We start from the raw sequence: 17,385 nt of genomic DNA, 5'->3' as shown, positions 1-17,385 counted from the left end.
TACTAAAAGGACTAGCTAATATTTAATGAGGGAAAGTACAGCATAAGTTATAACTCTGGTATTAGGGTGGAAAGGCATAAGATGATGAACAAAAGCCTAAGTGGTGCAGAGTCAGGCGCATCACCTCAGAGTCCAGGGGATGCGCAAGCCTGGAAGGACTGTCGTGTCATCTTGTGAGCCCATGCAGAGCAGGTCAGGTGACACTACATTCCTGAAATGTCAGTGGCTCCTCAAAAATATGTTTTTTATGGCCTGGTGATATGCACCAAAAAAAAAAAAAAAAAAAAAACCTTAAACACACCTGGCATGCAGGGTGGCATACTGGCGTGGTTAGATGTTGCAGCAGGCGGTCTGCAATTTATATTTGTTTTTTTTATATTTACTCAGTGGGCGCATCTGTCCAAAATGTAAACAAGTAAGGCATTCTTCACGGTCGGGTGAAATTTTATGACAACGTTACTTCACATTTGCGCTAATTAAGATAACGTTAATTTAATTGTAACGTTATATCTAACTGAAAAAGATGTTAATAAAATCTAGCTTGGCAGGTAAAGTGGCTATATCTAACAAAATTATGGTCCTGTCAACTTCTTACCTCAATGTTGGCCACTTTTTCTTCTGAAAATCTCAGGATAATGGATTCCACATAGCAAACAGAGGACGATAATAACTATTGAAGCCTCCATGATCCGCCATTATTGTGGAATTTTTGGTCTCATTAGATTCAATGGATTTGACGCAACTCTATATATACGGCTCTGATTATTTGCAATACTTAACATTTAACGCCTCTTTCTGGCTTTTCTGAATTGTCTCTGTAAAAGCGTCATATCATTTGTCATATCGGATGCCTAATACGTAATGTATAACTTCAGACGCCTTCATTAGAAACAGTAACCATCGATTTTCGAACGCCGCGGAAAGCCTTTTTGTGACGTAACAGCCAGATGTTTTTGGCCACGCGTGTATTTAAGTGGCGGCCTCAATCAGAATCTGTGACCGTGTATTTGTCCATTTGGTGACCATGTTATGACCGGGAATTTTTCGATACTGATGGGAAAATGCCAAAGACAAATAAGGTATGGAATCTTATATTTTATGTAGCTTCAAAGATAAGACCACATTAGCGCTCTTTATTTGACGACATATAGTCAGAAACTTTCGGATTTACATGTTAAACCACAAAAGAACACAAACAGCCCTGATAACTAGAACAGAGTACATCACAACAAAATGGTAAAAAAATAAATTGTAAATTAAACTTCATTCTTCACCTAGAAGTCGATATCATCCCCTCACGGTGTAGAAAGAAATGTCACTTGTCACTTGTCTTTACATCCTGACCCCAGGATCTATGTTCTCAGGTATTAAAATTATAGCCTGGTATTATGACTATACTCATCATACTGAGCCATTTTTCAATATGTCTATGTTCCACATATGTCCAAAATCATACTGAAGATAAGAGACTAGCTCTTGTCATCAAGGTAAAATATATGTATATACAATCCACCATTAGCCAAACAGATCTGTGTCCTGTCATGTCACACAGTACCTGAATGTCTGCATTCTTTCCCAGACTGTTCAGCATGTCACAAATCAAAGGCAATGCATTACTAATTATTAATGCATTAGAGGCATTTCAGAAATGTCCCAATATTGGTAAATAACATGACAATGTTTTGTTGGTGTCTCCAGATATTTCGCTATAAGACCATTGCCCCCATCAGTTTTGTGGATGAGACCCTCTTTGAGGTCCCAAAAAAGCTCTCCCAGGACCCATCTGAAAGGTCAGTGGTCATCTCCCGGTTTGAGTTGGAGAGGATCAAGAAAGCTTCTTATGTCTGGACCTTAGAGGACAAGGAAGTGGAGCTTGAGTTGCAGCGCAGGGAGAGGGAAATGGCCAAGGTGATGACGTGACTGTTTTTATAATAATAAAAATAATGGCTTGCATTACCGACCTGGGTGATGCACAGCAGCCATTTTGTGCCAGAACGCTCTCTAAACATCAGCTGAGGTGGAGAGGGAGAGAACATTTTTTAGCCAATTAAACTGGGGGATGATTAGGTGACTTTGCAATGAGTGTCATGGGATCTTTAATGAGTCAGTGTCAGGACCTCAGTCTAATGTCTCATCCGAAAGATGGTGTCTCCTACAGCACAGTGTCCCCATCTCTGCGCTAGGGTATTAGGGTTTATTTTACCAGAGGGAAGATGGCCCCCTATTGGCCCATTTAATGACCACTCTGAAGCATGAACAAATGCAGAATACAAGGGCTTATGGTTCTCAAACATGCTAAGATGGAGAGATGTGCAAGGCCTTAGAAGCAGTGCTCTGGACATGTCCTAACTCAACCCCACCCTGAACCGGGTGGACTTGTGCAGAAAGCCGCAGAGGAGAGGATCGCAAAGATCCGGCAGGCGGACATTCTGCGGAAGAAAAGGCAAGGCCTGAGTCGGCTGGAGGCGGAGGCCCGGGAGATGGCCCAGTACGCGGTGGAGCGCGCCAACGAGTTCCGGATGGAGGACGACCCGGAGATGAAGAGCCTCAACGCTCTCATCCTGGGCGCCAAGTGCTTCGCGGAGCGCGACGTGCAGGTGCAGGAGAGGAGGCAGATGGTGGCGGTGGAGGAGGAGGAGGACCGCCGCTTTGACTCCGCGATGGAGCAGGACCGCCTCAACGCCATCAGGGCCCAGGAGGAGACAGACGCCATGCGCAAGGAGGAGAGGCTGTGGTAAGACAGGATCCCCCCCCCCCCCCCCCCCCCCCCCCAAAAAAAACACTACTACACATTACCGCAGAGAAAACATCTCAAAGAATATAGCATCATATATAGCATCTATCTGATCCAGCTTACTTTGCGCTTTTAGTATGTGTTTGGTTTGGGTGACAATACATCTGACTCCCTGCGTGTGTGTGTGTGTGTGTGCATGCCTGTGGTTTTGTGCTGTCCTCCAGGGGTAAGATACGTATCCAGGAGCAGATTGAGGAGAGAATGGAAGAGGGACGACTGCAGGAAGAGTTGAAAGAGCAGGAGAAGCAGAAATTGCTGGAAAACATGGAGCAAATTAAGATGGACGATCTACAGGTAATAATGAATGAATCTTGATCTAGAGGAAAGCATCAACAGTATTCCCATTATGGATCCTCATAATGGACACTGCTAACATGTGCTGCCAGCCACTTAACTGAATTACCCCATCGAAAGACTGCTATACATACAGCAGCGATCTCAGCAAGAGACAAACCAGGCGGATTGTGCTCATTTATTAACACCAAAAGAAAGCAGCTTAGATTCAAGCTCAGGAAAAGCAGAACTGGCCATACAAGAGAGGCCATTTTGACCTGTGATCATGTGACCCAGGCCCAGTTCAGGAAGAAGGAGGCTCAGAGGCGGCTGCAGCAGGAAGTACTGGAGAAAAACGAGGAAAGCCAGCGAGCGAAGGACCGTAAGAAAGAGGAGGACAGGGAGACTGATATCCTCCTCGTGGAGAAGGCCTGCAAGAAAATGGTGAGGGAAAAGAGAGGGAAGGAGAAGTTCTTGTGGGGAAGAAGCAGTACTCCCCTTACCCCAGCAGAGAAGCCTTTTTAATGTTTTTTTACTTTTACATCTTTTCATAAAAGGCCCTTTATCTTGGGTAGTCCACACCAAATACATTCTTTTGGTTTCATATAGCTGGATACCTTTTAGAGGGCATTTGACCCAACAAAAATGGTGCCTTTAGTTACTACATTGGGAACGGGCAGTGTTCCTGTTAGCTGGAGCCATCAAACCACCCCATCAAAGAGTGTTTTGCTTCAAGCGAACCTCCTGGGTGACTGTAGTACATTGATGCACCCCATGGTCAAGAATCATATTCTCACCATGGCAGTGTCGACTGGAATGGCACAGCATAGAGCATAATTAGGCATGTCATCAAGGAGGAAAAGTACCTTCTCTGGTCAGTGGGGCAAGTGTGGTGTGCCTGCACCCAGCTGCACAAGAGGAGCAGTCCTCCAGCGCAAGGAAAGCTCTGCTCAGCTCAGCTGGTGTCCTAAAGAAGGTGATGTTGGCTGCACATCCTGTGCAGAATGTGTATAGTGTAGTCTTGATGAGGAATGCTGATGCCTAGGGATAGCCTTACATTTACAAACAAGTATTCACATTACAAAAAGTGAAAAAGTTGTCTTGAAAAGGATTTTTTAGAAGGTTTTTGACGACGTGATTGTGGGATTTCTGGAGAGGAAGGTGACTTGTCTGCACTCTTTTTTTTTAATAATTGGAGAATTAGGGGGAAGGGGGAAGGGGGAAGGGTTGGAACAGGGAGAGGTGTGGAGGACTTAGGCAGCAGGGTGTGTTCACAGGATCAGGAGGCTCTAGAGAGACAGAAGAAGAGGGGGAAGGAGAGGGATCTGGACCAAGTGAGGGCCCTTGAGGAGAGAGAGAGGGAGAAGGCCGAACAGGTAAACATGCACCTTGACCTCACCCACGGAACGCCCCACTGCAGTGTCCCCCAACATGCAAAAGATCTGCACAAGGGTGTGGTTACACTATAACCCCTTGATTCAAATCACAATATTGGATGTGCATGCTTACTCCTGGGGTTGACACCGGACACTGAACACTGAACACGGGTTTAAACCGCATTTGACCCTTTCACACCACACCATGGTCACGGGTAAGTACCGGGTCCTTGCCGTTCACACAAGACCCAGGTCTGCAAGTTTTTGATGTCAATAAAAGCAGACAGTCAATTTGTTTAAAATGAAGTCCATTCTGTAAGCAACGGAGTACTGGAAAATACATTCCAAAAAACCTACTCTTCAACTGAGCAATCCTGTTCGTTAAAACCAGCAGCAAATCTAGCAAGCGATTCTCAGCTGGATTAATGAGGGTGTGTAAGGGGTATCACAGGGAGAGTTGAGGGGGAGACCAGGCAAAAATGAAGCATGGAGCGGGGAGGCTGAGGGCATGTCCACTGTGCACCTGTCAGGAAGACCAGCGCATGAGGAAGAACCAGGAGGCCTGGGAGAACGAGTGGAGGAGGAAGGAGAGGGAGCAGGCCAGGAAGAAGGCGGACGACAGGGAGTGGTGGAAACTGGCCCGGCAGGAGCAGACGGCGGACAAAGAGCAACAGATGGCCGTCAAGATCGGCCGCGAGAAGACCGACTATGAGAGGGTGCTGAGGTGAAGTGCCGCTCCCGTCCACCCTAATTTTACAGCCCTATCCTTCCTGCCTCTCTTGGTCTCTTTCTCTTTCCTTCAGTCTTCCTTCACTTTTTTTTTTCTCTCTCCAGCCATTGGCCACAAGGAAAGTACACTGTTGCGTCACGTGTCCTGGGTCAAAGTTCATAGGGTTAACTTCACTACGTGTGGAAAAGCCCATTAGTGTGGCTGATGTGTCAGCTCTCTGTAACCCCCCAGGGCCCAGAATGAGGACTTGGCGCGGGAGATGGGGAGGGAGGAGAGGAGGCGCCAGCGGGCGATGCAGTACATGCTGGACATGCGGCAGCAGCTGAGGGAGCGGGACACGCAGGCCGTGGACCAGCGGCGGGCCGCGTCCGAGGAGCACGAGCGCATCCTGGAGGAGGCCATCAGCCGCCGGGTCCGCCTCAACGAGCTCAAGGCCCGCAAGCTGATGGAGCTCAAGTGAGCGTGCCTGGAGAACGTCTGAGCCTCCACTGGCTATGGCCACTAATAATAATAATATTATTACACATGCCATTATCATTTATCATAATCATACTATCTTAGAAGTACAATTATCTTTCAGTTCTAAAGCACTTCCATACATGTTCAAAGCAACTTCCAAATAAGAAAGCACTGATTACAGGGTAAAAACATGAAATTAAATTAGAAAATGGATGAAAATGTGAAAAAGCCATTAAATTGTGACAGAAAGTCCAAGTAATCACAGGAATTGACATAAAGTCAGTAAAAGTATAGCCAATTTTAGCAATTTAGAGCAGAACCACATGAAACACTTGCATACACACAGGACAAGCAAATTTTGGAGTCTAGAATTATTTTGACATATTTCCAGAGAATATACTGCAAAAACACTCAGTACAGAACATAACTATTCTCCTGACAATTTAAGTGATACATATAAGTGTTGATATATACACTAGTGAAGGGTCAAGGTTAACAATGGGTTTGTAGCATATACCACAGTATAGGTTGCCTTTTTCTGCTGCAGAATATCATAGTGAGAGGCGTGCCTTATTTCTACACTGTTATTTCAATGGAGAAGTAGATTGGGGCTTCTAATCGCATGTCTGTTGTGGTTCTCCCTTTCCAGGGCAGCTGGGATCCCAGAAAGATACTGCGCCAAGGTGGAGAACAAAGTCACCATTTGATTTCCCGCCTCGCAACCACAGTGGTTGGAATAAAAGAAACAGAATTCCACAATTAAGGATGATAAAAATACAACTTTGTGCATCTTCTGTGTGGCAAATAAGAAATAAACATTTCAAGACTCAAGGAATGTAGTGTATTTCTTTGGCACGGATTGGTATGCAGATGATGGTGGTGATGGTAACCCATGACTGATGTTTTACAGAATGGCGCCCTCTACAGTGTTCCGACAGTAGATGTTTATATTCTCAGCACAGGCCGTTATGCTGAGCACCTTCAGCAACATGAATTTTACACATTTTACCCATTTATGCAGCTGGACATTGACTAACTCTGATTCGTCAGTTACTTAATCAATACACAATAGCACTCTAACCGTGGGAAGAACCTGTAGAATAGAAATACCATCATACACCTCAATGCCTTTGTCCTTTGACCAAATTCAAGTTCTGAAGGATAAAAAGTAGAGATAAGAGTACAATATACATTTAATAATCATGTCCCAATAATTTAAACAGCTAGAGAGAGAGGGAGAGAGAGAGAGAGAGAGCGCTGCAAGAATGGGTAAATTCATGGGACTGGCACAAGATTATTTTAAAAATTAGCAAGCTTGAAAGCAATAGCTCAATTTCTGGAACTTCTTATGATTTCAGTTTTAGTATGTTTTTGAATGGCCCAGGCAGTTTTCATGTACACTGAAGGACATTTAAATATTTATAATTTCTAATAACCTGCCATCTTTACAATGGTTGGTATAGGGGTAGTTGTCGTTCTGTGGTTGAAAGCAAAAAATGCACTTAATGCAATTGCCATGGGAGATTTTAACGTGCATTTAGAGAATCCTGCTGATTCCAAGGCTGTTGCTTCTTTCGATCTCGTATGCTCTATGGACTTTATACAACATGTGGAAGAGCATGGGGACTCATTCTAGAGTTTACCTCTATTACTGATATTGCTGTTTCAAATCATTACTGTTTTTTAATGTTGCAACCACAACCTCAGGAGGCAAAACACTGTTGCTTTGGATTTACTTGAAGTGTATTTTTGTTGGTTTAAAAAGTTGTGAATACTCCAAATACCAGCCATTGTAAAGCTGGCAGGTTAACTTCTGTACATATCTCAATTATCCTTCATTTGGCACAAAACTGAGCCAATCAAAAACATAAACGAAAGCAAGTGAACTATCCCTTTAACAAGGAAAGTAGTGACAGAAAACGTAAGGACATTTTGGCCACTATCCAGATGAGTCAGAAGACCTCCTTAAATTGACATGATCTCAAGCCAATCTATTAATATTTTATTTTAAATATTACATACAAATGAAAAAGACAGTTACATGTTACACAGAGTACACTAAAGGGTTTAGTCAGAAATGCTCTAATGGCCAGAAGGGCAAGGATCTCCACCCATTCTCAGGGTCATTCCTCGTTTCTTGTCCTGCACTTTCTGAACACAAACCTGTGTCGATTCGAGCTCAGCGGTGGGTGAACAGAAACTCTTATTCTTTCTTTTTTCCTATCTTTGATCGGGAGAGTTGTAAAGTAAAATATCTTGTCCGTGGTTATACCGATCACATGATCCCACCGCTCAGCTACTCTGCTGGATCTGGAAGAATCAGGACCTTCCTCTCCACCTCGTGACAGTACTTTGCAGGAAGTCCAGCCATCCTGCAGTAAGAAAAGGACATTTGTTATTTGTTATTTACCATTTCCCAGCCTCATTTCTACTGCCAAGCATGCTTAAGGAGAAACCTGTGGCTGCTGCAATCCCCACACACATGCAAACAATATTATATGGGGTTTGCATGTGCAATGACAGAGAATGCATTTCAGAAATATAAACAAGTTTCCCACAAAGATTATACGGCTGTAAAAGCAATAGTTCACATGTTTTTGGTAATTCTTAGTTAGCAAGCAAACTAGCTTCCACACAAAACAACCGCAAAGTTTTAAAAAGCATTTGTACTTCCTCATATGTCCATTTTTTATGTCATATGAGGAATGTTTCAGAGTATCCTGCAATTGGCTGCAATCAAGATCAGATGTTGTTATTGGCAGATGTAGCTAAATATCTAATGGGGAGAATTACTTATTGTGGTACTGGAGCCTTTGTGATAATGTAACTGGCAGGAAAAAGAAGGGTGAAAACAGCTTTATTGTGTGGACGGGTGAAGTTTGTAAATTCTGTCTGTTACGATGAGGTCAGAAATTCATGTTTTTATGGGCTGAGAGTCAGTTGTCATTGTGGTTATTCCTGCAGGAAACCCTGTAAAGTGCCAAACTCTCTGTGCTTTACAGGTAAGGCATAACTTGGCAGACGGCATACCCGCCAACCCAATGACAGCGAAACCGTTTTACTCACTTCAGCTCCATCAGCTTCTTGGCCTTGATCTCGTTGAGGCGGGCGCGGCGGCTGCGGACCTCCTCCAGCAGCCGCTCGTGCTCCTGCAGCTCCGCCCTGCGCTGCTCCATGGCCTGCACCTCGCGCTCCCTCATCTGCTGCCGAACGCCGTCCGCGTGCCGCAGCACCCGATGCCTCTGCCGCTCTTCCCGCTCCTTCTCCCGCCGGATCTCCTCGTTCTGGGCCCTGCGGGGGGGGGGGGGGGGGCGGCCGCGGCCGAGCGTCAGCGGCCTCGTTCGCCCGCCGCGCGGCCGGGCCCGCTCCGCCTCCGGCCAAGCCTTCGTACGCCTGGCGACAACCGCGTGCTTAACTGAGATAAGTCTGCACAGGGCCCCAGGAAGCGGTGTCGCTCATTACCCCCTTGTAACCTTGGCAACGTGCCTAACTGTGCACCGATTGAGCGTGTTTAACACCCTCGGGCATTTGCGCACGCATTATCTCCGTTCGCAGCGCTGCTGTCGCCAGACCTCGCAGCAGACGTCAGAGCCGGTCGGCTTACCTCAGCACCCTCTCAAACTCGGCCCTCTCCCGCCCCGCCTCGATGGACAGCAGGTGCTCCTTGTGGGTGATCTGCTCCAGCCGGGCCGCCTTCAGCCACTCCTCCTCCTCCGCCCGCCGCTTGGCCTGCTCCCTCTCTTTCTTCCTCCACTCCCTCTCCGCCGCCTCCTGGTTCCTGCGGGCCCGCAGCTCGTCCTGCCGGTTCGCCCGGAAGGAGCGCGCTCAGTGGTCACACAGGAAATTCCGGAATATCCTGTTCAGTGTTTGTTTTTTTTTTAACTAGGCAAAAGTTTACCTGCTCCGCCTTGTAGTCTTTGTCTCTCTCCTGGAGGGACCTCAGTCGCGCCACCTCCATCTCCTTCTCCTTTTTGAGCCGACTCTGCTCCTTCTCGTACTCCGCTTCCTGCTCCTGTGAACACCGACCGCTCCGCCTCAGTCCACCACCGCCTCCACCGATTCCCCCCGACTGACCAATCCCTTTACTGTACACCCCCCACCCCTCTGCTTGGTCACCAGCAGCTGCATTCAAATCACTTAAATACTGCCAGTAAGCCAACAAACCTTAGCTTCAAATTCCTACGGAGTAAAATTTTCAGTGCTAACTCAACACTGACAGAGTTTATAAAGGGAGTCCAAAAGGGGTGAAATATAGCAATAGAATAAATGCATGAAAACATCATTTGCGCAGGTCAATAACTGCAGCAAAAGTTGTGTGCTGTTCCCCTTTGAATTAATTGTCAGTGTCCAATAAATTACATAAACAAAACGAAAAGTTATTCCAGCGCAATCCACAATCCAAAGGTGGATAGCTTCTCCACAAATAACTCTTCAGGTGATTCAAAGTCATACTACTGAAGAAAAAATTAAGTTACATACTCATATGCTATGTGTGTTTTTGTACATTATTTTATTATTTTAAGATAAACACTATAAAGCAATCTACGCAGATTATGTCATTATTTTTAATAAATACATTTCTGAAAAAAAAGAAAAATAAAGCTTTTAAAGCCTTGAGCTTTTCCCCTTCTTCCCAGCCCTTGATCTCAGTCTCTTAATCAGGCCCAAGGTGCTCACCAACTTGTTGGAGGAGTACTCCATGATGCGGAGGTCTGCCAGCCTCTCCTCCTCCATCTTGCTCTCCTTCGCCTGTAGGATCTCCTCATTCATCTTGAGCACCTCCTTGTGCAGCTTTCTCTGTTCCTCCTTCTTCTTCATCAGAGCCTGGCATCACATGACCACAGATCAGCGCGGCTTCAGTGTGCGGCCCTCTTTAAATGGCTGGGCGCGTGTTCACAGAGTCGCACAGTAGCAGGACGGATCTTCCGCCTCTGCCGCTGACGATGCTCCAAGTATTCTGATTGGCTTAGAAGCACATAACAGCTACTAAATTCACAGTTGAGATATTCATGGGTGTAATTTATTCCGTAGAACAAAACGTGAAACTCTTCCACATACGTTAACCACAGAGGGAACCCATGGCGGAAGTAACCCCTGATTTGGCCTACAAAAAGACGTAATCACTGGAACACTCTATTCTGACTCTTGGAAGACAAAGTCCCAAGGGTTACCTGTCAGAAGACACCAGATTTTGCCTGTAGTAAAAAGGGTTGAAGAACAGTAACCATTTTATTTTGAGTATGTTACTTTCAAACTTTTGTTAAAAAAGGGTGTGCTACAGAAGGGGTACAAAAATGAAAGAAATTCACTTTTTTCATCACTGATGTTACCTCAAACTCATCCTGCCTAATTTTTTCCAGGCTCTCCAGCAATTTCTGCTTCTCCTGCTGTTTCATCTCTTCCTGCAGCCGTCTCTCTTCCATTCGCTCCTCAATCTGCTCCTGGATATGCATCTTACCCCTGGAGTGCAGCACAAAACCGCACACACAAACACATACACACATACACACATACACACACATGCAAACACACACACGCAAGCACACACACATATGCACGCAAACACACACACACACACACACACACACACACATGCTATTGAGACAATAAGGGGTCTGACTACGGTGGCTCTAAAGTGCAAAACACAAACACAAAAAATGAAAATGCAAAAACAAAACTTTTGTGTGTGTGTGCGCGTTTGTGCGTGTAGGAGTGTGTGTGTGCGTGCATGTGTGTGTACGTGCATGCTTGCATGCGTGTGCGTGTATCTGTGTCTGCGTGTGTGCGCTCCTGTGCCTGCACACGCGCGTGTGTGTGCATGCGTGTGCGTGTATCTGTGTCTGCGTGTGTGCGTTCCTGTGCCTGCACACGCGTGTGTGTGTGTGTGCGTGCGCGCTGACAGCGTCTCTCACAGGATCCGGTGCTGCTTGCGGAGCTGCTCGATCTGCTCCTGCGCCTCCAGCGCCCTGCGGCGGTCCACCTCCATCATGCTGTCCAGGCGCCGCTCCTCCTCCTGCAGCTCCGCCAGGATCTGCTGCTTCTCCAGGATCTGCATGTCCTGCACCGCGTGACACTGCGCTCCCCGGATCACCTGCACAGCCCCGCCCCACAGACACACAACAACACTGACAACGGTTACCTTCACTGACTCGCCCCAAAGATACACAACAACACTGACAACGGTTACCTTCACTGACTCGCCCCACAGACACACAACAACACTGACAACGGTTACCTTCACTGACTCGCCCCACAGACACACAACAACACTGACAACGGTTACCCTCACTGACTCGCCCCACAGACACACAACAACACTGACAACGGTTACCTTCACTGACTCACCCCACAGACACACAACAACACTGACAACGGTTACCTTCACTGACTCGCCCCACAGACACACAACAACACTGACAACGGTTACCTTCACTGACTCTCCCCACAGACACACAACAACACTGACAACGGTTACCTTCACTGAGGACAGCCAGGGCAGAGAGAGAGAGAAACAGAGAGAGAGAGAGAGAGAGAATCAGGGAGAATGAAGGAGAGACAGGGAAGATGAGAACAGAGAGAGACAGAGGGAGAGAGAGAGAGAATGAGACAGAAACAGAGAGAAAGTGAGAACCAGAAAGATGCAGGGAATGAGAGGCAGAGAATGAAAAAAGAGAGAGGGAACAAGAAAGACTTAGAGAGAATGAACCAGAGACAGGGAAGATAAGAAAAGAGAGAGACGGAGACGGGCAGAGAGATGGGAGGGTCCCCGTACATCGTTGATCTTCTTGACCTCGTCCTCCTGCTCGACGCGCATCTTGTTGGCCTTCTCCAGCAGGTACTGCGCGTTGTCCCGAGCCTCCGCCTCCAGGTCGCTCAAGCCCTGGTTCTTCTTCCGCACGACGTCAGCCTGATGCATCTTCACCTTCCGCTCCTCCACGGCTTCCTGTCGGGGGTTCAGGACGCAAGGGTCTGAGCACTACGTCAGGCGAACCCTTTGCGACAGTGCTATCCACTGCACCACCCTGCCACCCCAGAATTTCAACGTTTGTATTTCTAAATTTTAGCGGCTTTGCTACATAGGCTAAGGGAATATGCATTGAGGCATATTACAGGAACACTGAGAAAAGCGCTAAAATGTGCATGACAAAACACAAAATGGAAAAGGAGTAAAAGGAATGCAATTGTGCAATATTTTTAAAAAGTAATTTCTTCGGTCATTCAGCATGTTTATATTTATTGATTGAAAGCATCATGAATGCTGATGAACGCAAACGAATCTTAACACATCATGCAATACACTCTGGACAACGTTTGATTGGGAGCAAAATCATTCTACAGCAAGACAAAGACCCCAAGCACACTGCTGAGAAGATCAAGCTGCTGGTGTTCTCAGAACAACTGAGAATGGCCACCCCAGAGTCCACACCTGAACATCATTGGATGTGTTTGTGATCACTTGGATCAAGAGATGCAGAAAATGCAACCAACTTCAAAGACTGAACTTTGGAGGTGTTTACACAAAGTTTAAAAAATATCCCTTCAGATCTCTTCAAAAAACTCAAATCAAGTCTCCTGAAAAGAATCGAAGCTGTAATACAGGCAAAGGGTGGACACACTAAATACTGAAAGATTTGATATTGTACCTACTGTAGTTGTGGATTATGCCCTGCCCATGGGCCACCCATCTGTACATCCCACAAAGTCTACAATAATCCCGCAAAGTCTACAATCGCTCATGATCAATAATCTATTTCACAGTCTAACCATACATACAGCCCAGCGTACTTCACATGGTTCCCACCCCATGTCGCCTGTAATGGCTAGGGTTGGTGTAAATTTGTTTACTCCCAAAACCTTTCCAACTACTCTATTGTGAACCTGTTCACATCCCTTATAACCTTTATAAGCCTACACCCCAGCAGCATAGCCCAATACAGGCCAAACTCAAGCATGACAGAGCTTGGTGTAAGTACAAAAACCCAAATCCACTGTTTCCAGCTGTTTAACAGTTCATCAGCACAGGAAGGACTCACTATCACGGCCTTTCTGTCCTTCTCTCTGGCCTCTAGCTTCGCCTCTCTCTCCTCTTTGGTAGGGACACGAGCGAGCGTCGTGATCCGATTGGTCTCAGACTTGGGGAGGATGATGGACAGCCCGGATGGATCTTGACTCGGGATTCTGGAAAGAAAGGGACGGTCCATGGGAACTCGTTTTTGTTAACCGTTTTGGATTATCATAGCTCTTTCTTTTTTGTCCACATGCAAGCGTTATGGAAAGTATATCAAATGTATTTTTTAAAAAGTAGCACAGACGGCATGCGTGGCAGGACCCTGTTGCTAGGCCAGCGTGCCTAAAGGTCTGCTTTACCTTTGCAATTTCAACAGCTTTTCCTTCTGCTTTCAGGGTTTAGAAACACACATCACAGTGAAACTGACCCCCTTTATGCCTGCCATTAACAAGCGTCAGGTGATCAGACTGCAATCAGGCAGCGCTTGAAATAGAAATACAGGTTTAAATGCACCCAAGACGCACAGAGGATGGACTGAGATCCTCCAGAGGTGGTCAGGGCCACATTGAGACCACACTGAACACAAGTGTAAATGCAAATGCCTTTTCAATCCACGTGCAACGACTACGTAATCTAAAGCTTCACAGACGGCCACCGTTATCTTTAAAGGGACCCTTCAAACACAGTAATGTTAGACTACATCACATCAGTCAAAAGACCTTTCAAGGCACTTGCGCACTAGGGAGAGGAGGATGTTGCTTCTGCGGGTTGTTTTAGCTGAAAGTGAGACAGGATCTCAGTTCAGACAGTGGAGACGCATATTAAGCCCACTGAGATCCAAAAGGTGCAGAGCAGGTACTTGCTTAAGGTCGCGGATGAGGTCCTTAGTTATGATTCGGACCGTCTCTGGTTTGGGCTTTTTGTGAGCTGACGACTGGGGCACACCCCTGGGTCCTGAACTACCCCACAAGCTGCCGTCCTGGGGGTCACGAGCTGGTTGTTCAGGGGGTAACACCTAGAAAGAAATCAGGTGCCATCAAAGGTTGACTAAAACGCTGATCACAATTCTGCAATTGCCAAAGTATCAGCTACTGTCAAATGTAAATATCTGACTGCTCAAGAATTGGAGAACATCAATATTTTTCAAACAGCGCTTTTCCCTCCAGATATTTAAAATAATGGGCATACTGCATGTGTGATTTTACAGATTTTTATCATTTATCAGTTCACTTTTTCTTCACTCAGTCTTCACACACTTAGCACAACAACAGTCTATGTGGACCAAACCATGAATGGTCATTCATTGCTTTCACACAAAATGGGTTCAATGAACACACCTTTTAAAATTTTTGAATCCTTTTCTCACTCCAACTCAGCCACCAGCAAAACTGCATCTATCTACAGCTCATTTTGCAGAGGTTTATAATACTCTTTTCCAAACAATTACATTACAGGCGTTTAACAGCTGCTCTTTTCCAGCGCGACTTACAAAACTTTTTACATTGCACCCATACAGCTGGAAATATACTGAAGCAATGCAGGTTAAGCGCTTTGCTACAACGGCTAGGTTCTACCTGGGAATGAGACCTGTGAACTTTAGGTTACTAGACCAGTTCCTGACCCACTAGACTAGCGAGTCAAACTATCACATTTCAGCAAATCCCTTCATATATACCATATTGAAATATATTCAAAATCCTAAAAAAGTAGATATAATGGTTATGGAGACAGTTTTTGGAGGCAAAAACAGTTGAATTGAAGTTATGTAAATGAAACCAACCACAGCTGATTCCCATTTCAGTTGGAGACTTAACCTGGTATTTTCAAAGTCATTATCATCCATACAGTTTAACAGAGACATCTTTGGAATTTTTATGTAAAGATGGAAACAGAAAGAGATAGAGAAGTGGCTGACAGAGGAAGAAGAGTGGCCTGAAGAGGAAGAGGGAGAGTATGCATATGTGGTGGAGGACAATAGAGGAAGACCAAGAGCTGAAGTCTCAGATGGGATCAGGGCTACTATAACTGATCATGTGACAAATCATGGTCTACCAAAGAGAGAGACTGGTCTGGGAGAACGGCCAAATGTAGACCGCTCAACAGTGGTATCTATTACGAGAATTTTCCTGCGAAATAAATTCAAAGATTTATGGAAAATAATGCATCTACTCTAATGCTGTTAGTTTTGTATAGGTCACTGTGTTATGATTGACAGTGTTCTTGTTGGGGGAAACTAGTGCCGATGTTTTGGTAGAATTTAACAAGCTGAAAGTTGGAGCAGAAAAACGGTGTGAAGAGTTTTGAAAAAGTGAACTCAATAGCAGATGCAATTTCCTATGACTGTACCATGAATTACATTTGCTGTAAAACATGCATTCTTTAAGACAGATAACGGTACAACAGTAAAGGACAGACGGCACACCTTTTTGGGGGATCCAAAGAGTAGCTCGTCCACCTGGGAGGTGTGGGCTCGGGTACGATAGCGGTTGGCCCCTGGCCCCCGCACACATGAAGAAGACATTGTGCTCTGCGGCTGCAACACAGATCCCCACAATGAACACGGCAAGCGCAATGTAACCTCCATCGCACATTCTCACAGTAGACTTAAAACACTGAGCATAAAACACATTATCAACAAGCTAGCGAGAGCAATTCATTCTGAAAACATACTGGGTTATTTTTCAACAAGCGCATCAAGGCTACGTCATGGGTCTGTGCCAGACGAAAACCAGCACATAGGCGAATTCATTCTGATGGGATGGCCTTGAGGTGGGTACAAGCATGGCAAAGAAATGTGGCCGTGGGTCAAAGTTAGCGCCCAGTTGTTGTTGCGAAATGACTTTCTGGTGCTGAGAACCAGAAAGTCTCAGCACCAGAAAGTTAAGAACTTAAAGCAATTTCAACTGCGCAACGATGCAGCTGGCTAATGCACATTGAAATATGAAGTGCCAACAAAGTGTGACGTTCTTCTCGTCAGTCAGCCTGCCTGGCACTACAGGTAGTCTACCTAGTTAACGTTATAAATTCGCTAGCGGGCTATATTAAATATCTAGACTACGTCTAGAAAACAAAAACATCTCTCAGTCGCTAAGTAAAGTACAAATACCCGTTATAAAAAATAGAAGGTATTGCCAGACGGACCATAGCATAGCAACGCATTCGAAACTTACCATTCTCGTTGAAATGAAGCTAAGGCACCAGAAACACTTTTGTAAATTATGCAATTAAAATATTAGTAAGTGAGCTTTTTTGTGGTTACTGATGGTTTATTGAAAAACTACCTTACAACGTAATTTAACTTGTTCTAACAGGTGTGAAGGGTAGCCCACGTCAATTTTAGCTAGCTAGCTAATACGCTTTCTGTTGCTACGTATCCATGGTTACAATTAAACAGTTCGTTTGGTACGGGTATCCGTTGAGACAAAAGACACGATCAGGAGTTGAGACTACAAAGGTGATACTATCATTTGCATTATTGCTATGCAAAAAAATCTATTAGGGCTGATTATAGATAATTTCCATATCGCCAAAAAATCTGGTTAATGATTCTTTGTTTGCTTTCATCATACTACCTAATATACACAGACTATGGCCACTGGCACTAACTTAGTTCGTAAGATAGTCTAGCACTAAAGCTTGATATGTGAGCGAACCAATAAATAATTCTGAGCTAAAACTCAAATAGCAGCCACTGATTTGTGATTCCTAATAGCCTATGCAAATTATGGTGGACTTACATAAACCC

General features: G+C 45.3%; 2 protein-coding genes across 4 annotated transcripts; one reads left to right on the top strand and one right to left on the bottom strand.

Annotated features, from left to right (window-relative positions):
- The first annotated feature begins 289 nt into the window (after window positions 1-289).
- On the top strand, window positions 290-6,366 carry LOC118210354 (cilia- and flagella-associated protein 45-like). 3 transcript variants are annotated; one of them, XM_035386468.1, is made up of 9 exons: window positions 291-1,079; window positions 1,699-1,908; window positions 2,385-2,734; window positions 2,959-3,088; window positions 3,365-3,511; window positions 4,345-4,443; window positions 4,974-5,167; window positions 5,405-5,629; window positions 6,282-6,366. In XM_035386468.1, exons 1-9 carry the CDS (start codon window positions 1,062-1,064, stop codon window positions 6,337-6,339), a joined length of 1,431 nt encoding a protein of 476 aa, XP_035242359.1. In that variant the 5' UTR covers window positions 291-1,061; the 3' UTR covers window positions 6,340-6,366. The 3 variants fall into 3 exon arrangements, with proteins under 3 accessions (XP_035242360.1, XP_035242359.1, XP_035242358.1); XM_035386467.1 differs by having other exon boundaries at window positions 291-1,908; XM_035386469.1 differs by lacking the exon at window positions 4,345-4,443 and having other exon boundaries at window positions 290-1,908.
- A 220-nt stretch (window positions 6,367-6,586) lies between these two features.
- cfap45 (cilia and flagella associated protein 45) lies at window positions 6,587-17,025 on the bottom strand. The gene is made up of 12 exons (XM_035386466.1): window positions 16,811-17,025; window positions 16,063-16,173; window positions 14,504-14,655; window positions 13,666-13,810; window positions 12,405-12,575; window positions 11,545-11,723; window positions 10,963-11,092; window positions 10,310-10,456; window positions 9,531-9,644; window positions 9,237-9,430; window positions 8,699-8,923; window positions 6,587-8,004 (listed from the first exon to the last, which is right to left on the bottom strand). Exons 1-12 carry the CDS (start codon window positions 16,811-16,813, stop codon window positions 7,929-7,931), a joined length of 1,647 nt encoding a protein of 548 aa, XP_035242357.1. The 5' UTR covers window positions 16,814-17,025; the 3' UTR covers window positions 6,587-7,928.
- Between the last annotated feature and the right edge of the window lie 360 nt (window positions 17,026-17,385).

This window comes from Anguilla anguilla, chromosome 12 (genome assembly GCF_013347855.1).
Source record: "Anguilla anguilla isolate fAngAng1 chromosome 12, fAngAng1.pri, whole genome shotgun sequence".
Classification (NCBI taxonomy): Eukaryota; Metazoa; Chordata; class Actinopteri; order Anguilliformes; family Anguillidae; genus Anguilla; species Anguilla anguilla.
Note: the sequence above shows the minus strand (reverse complement) of the source record. Positions and strands in the feature narration are given on the sequence as shown.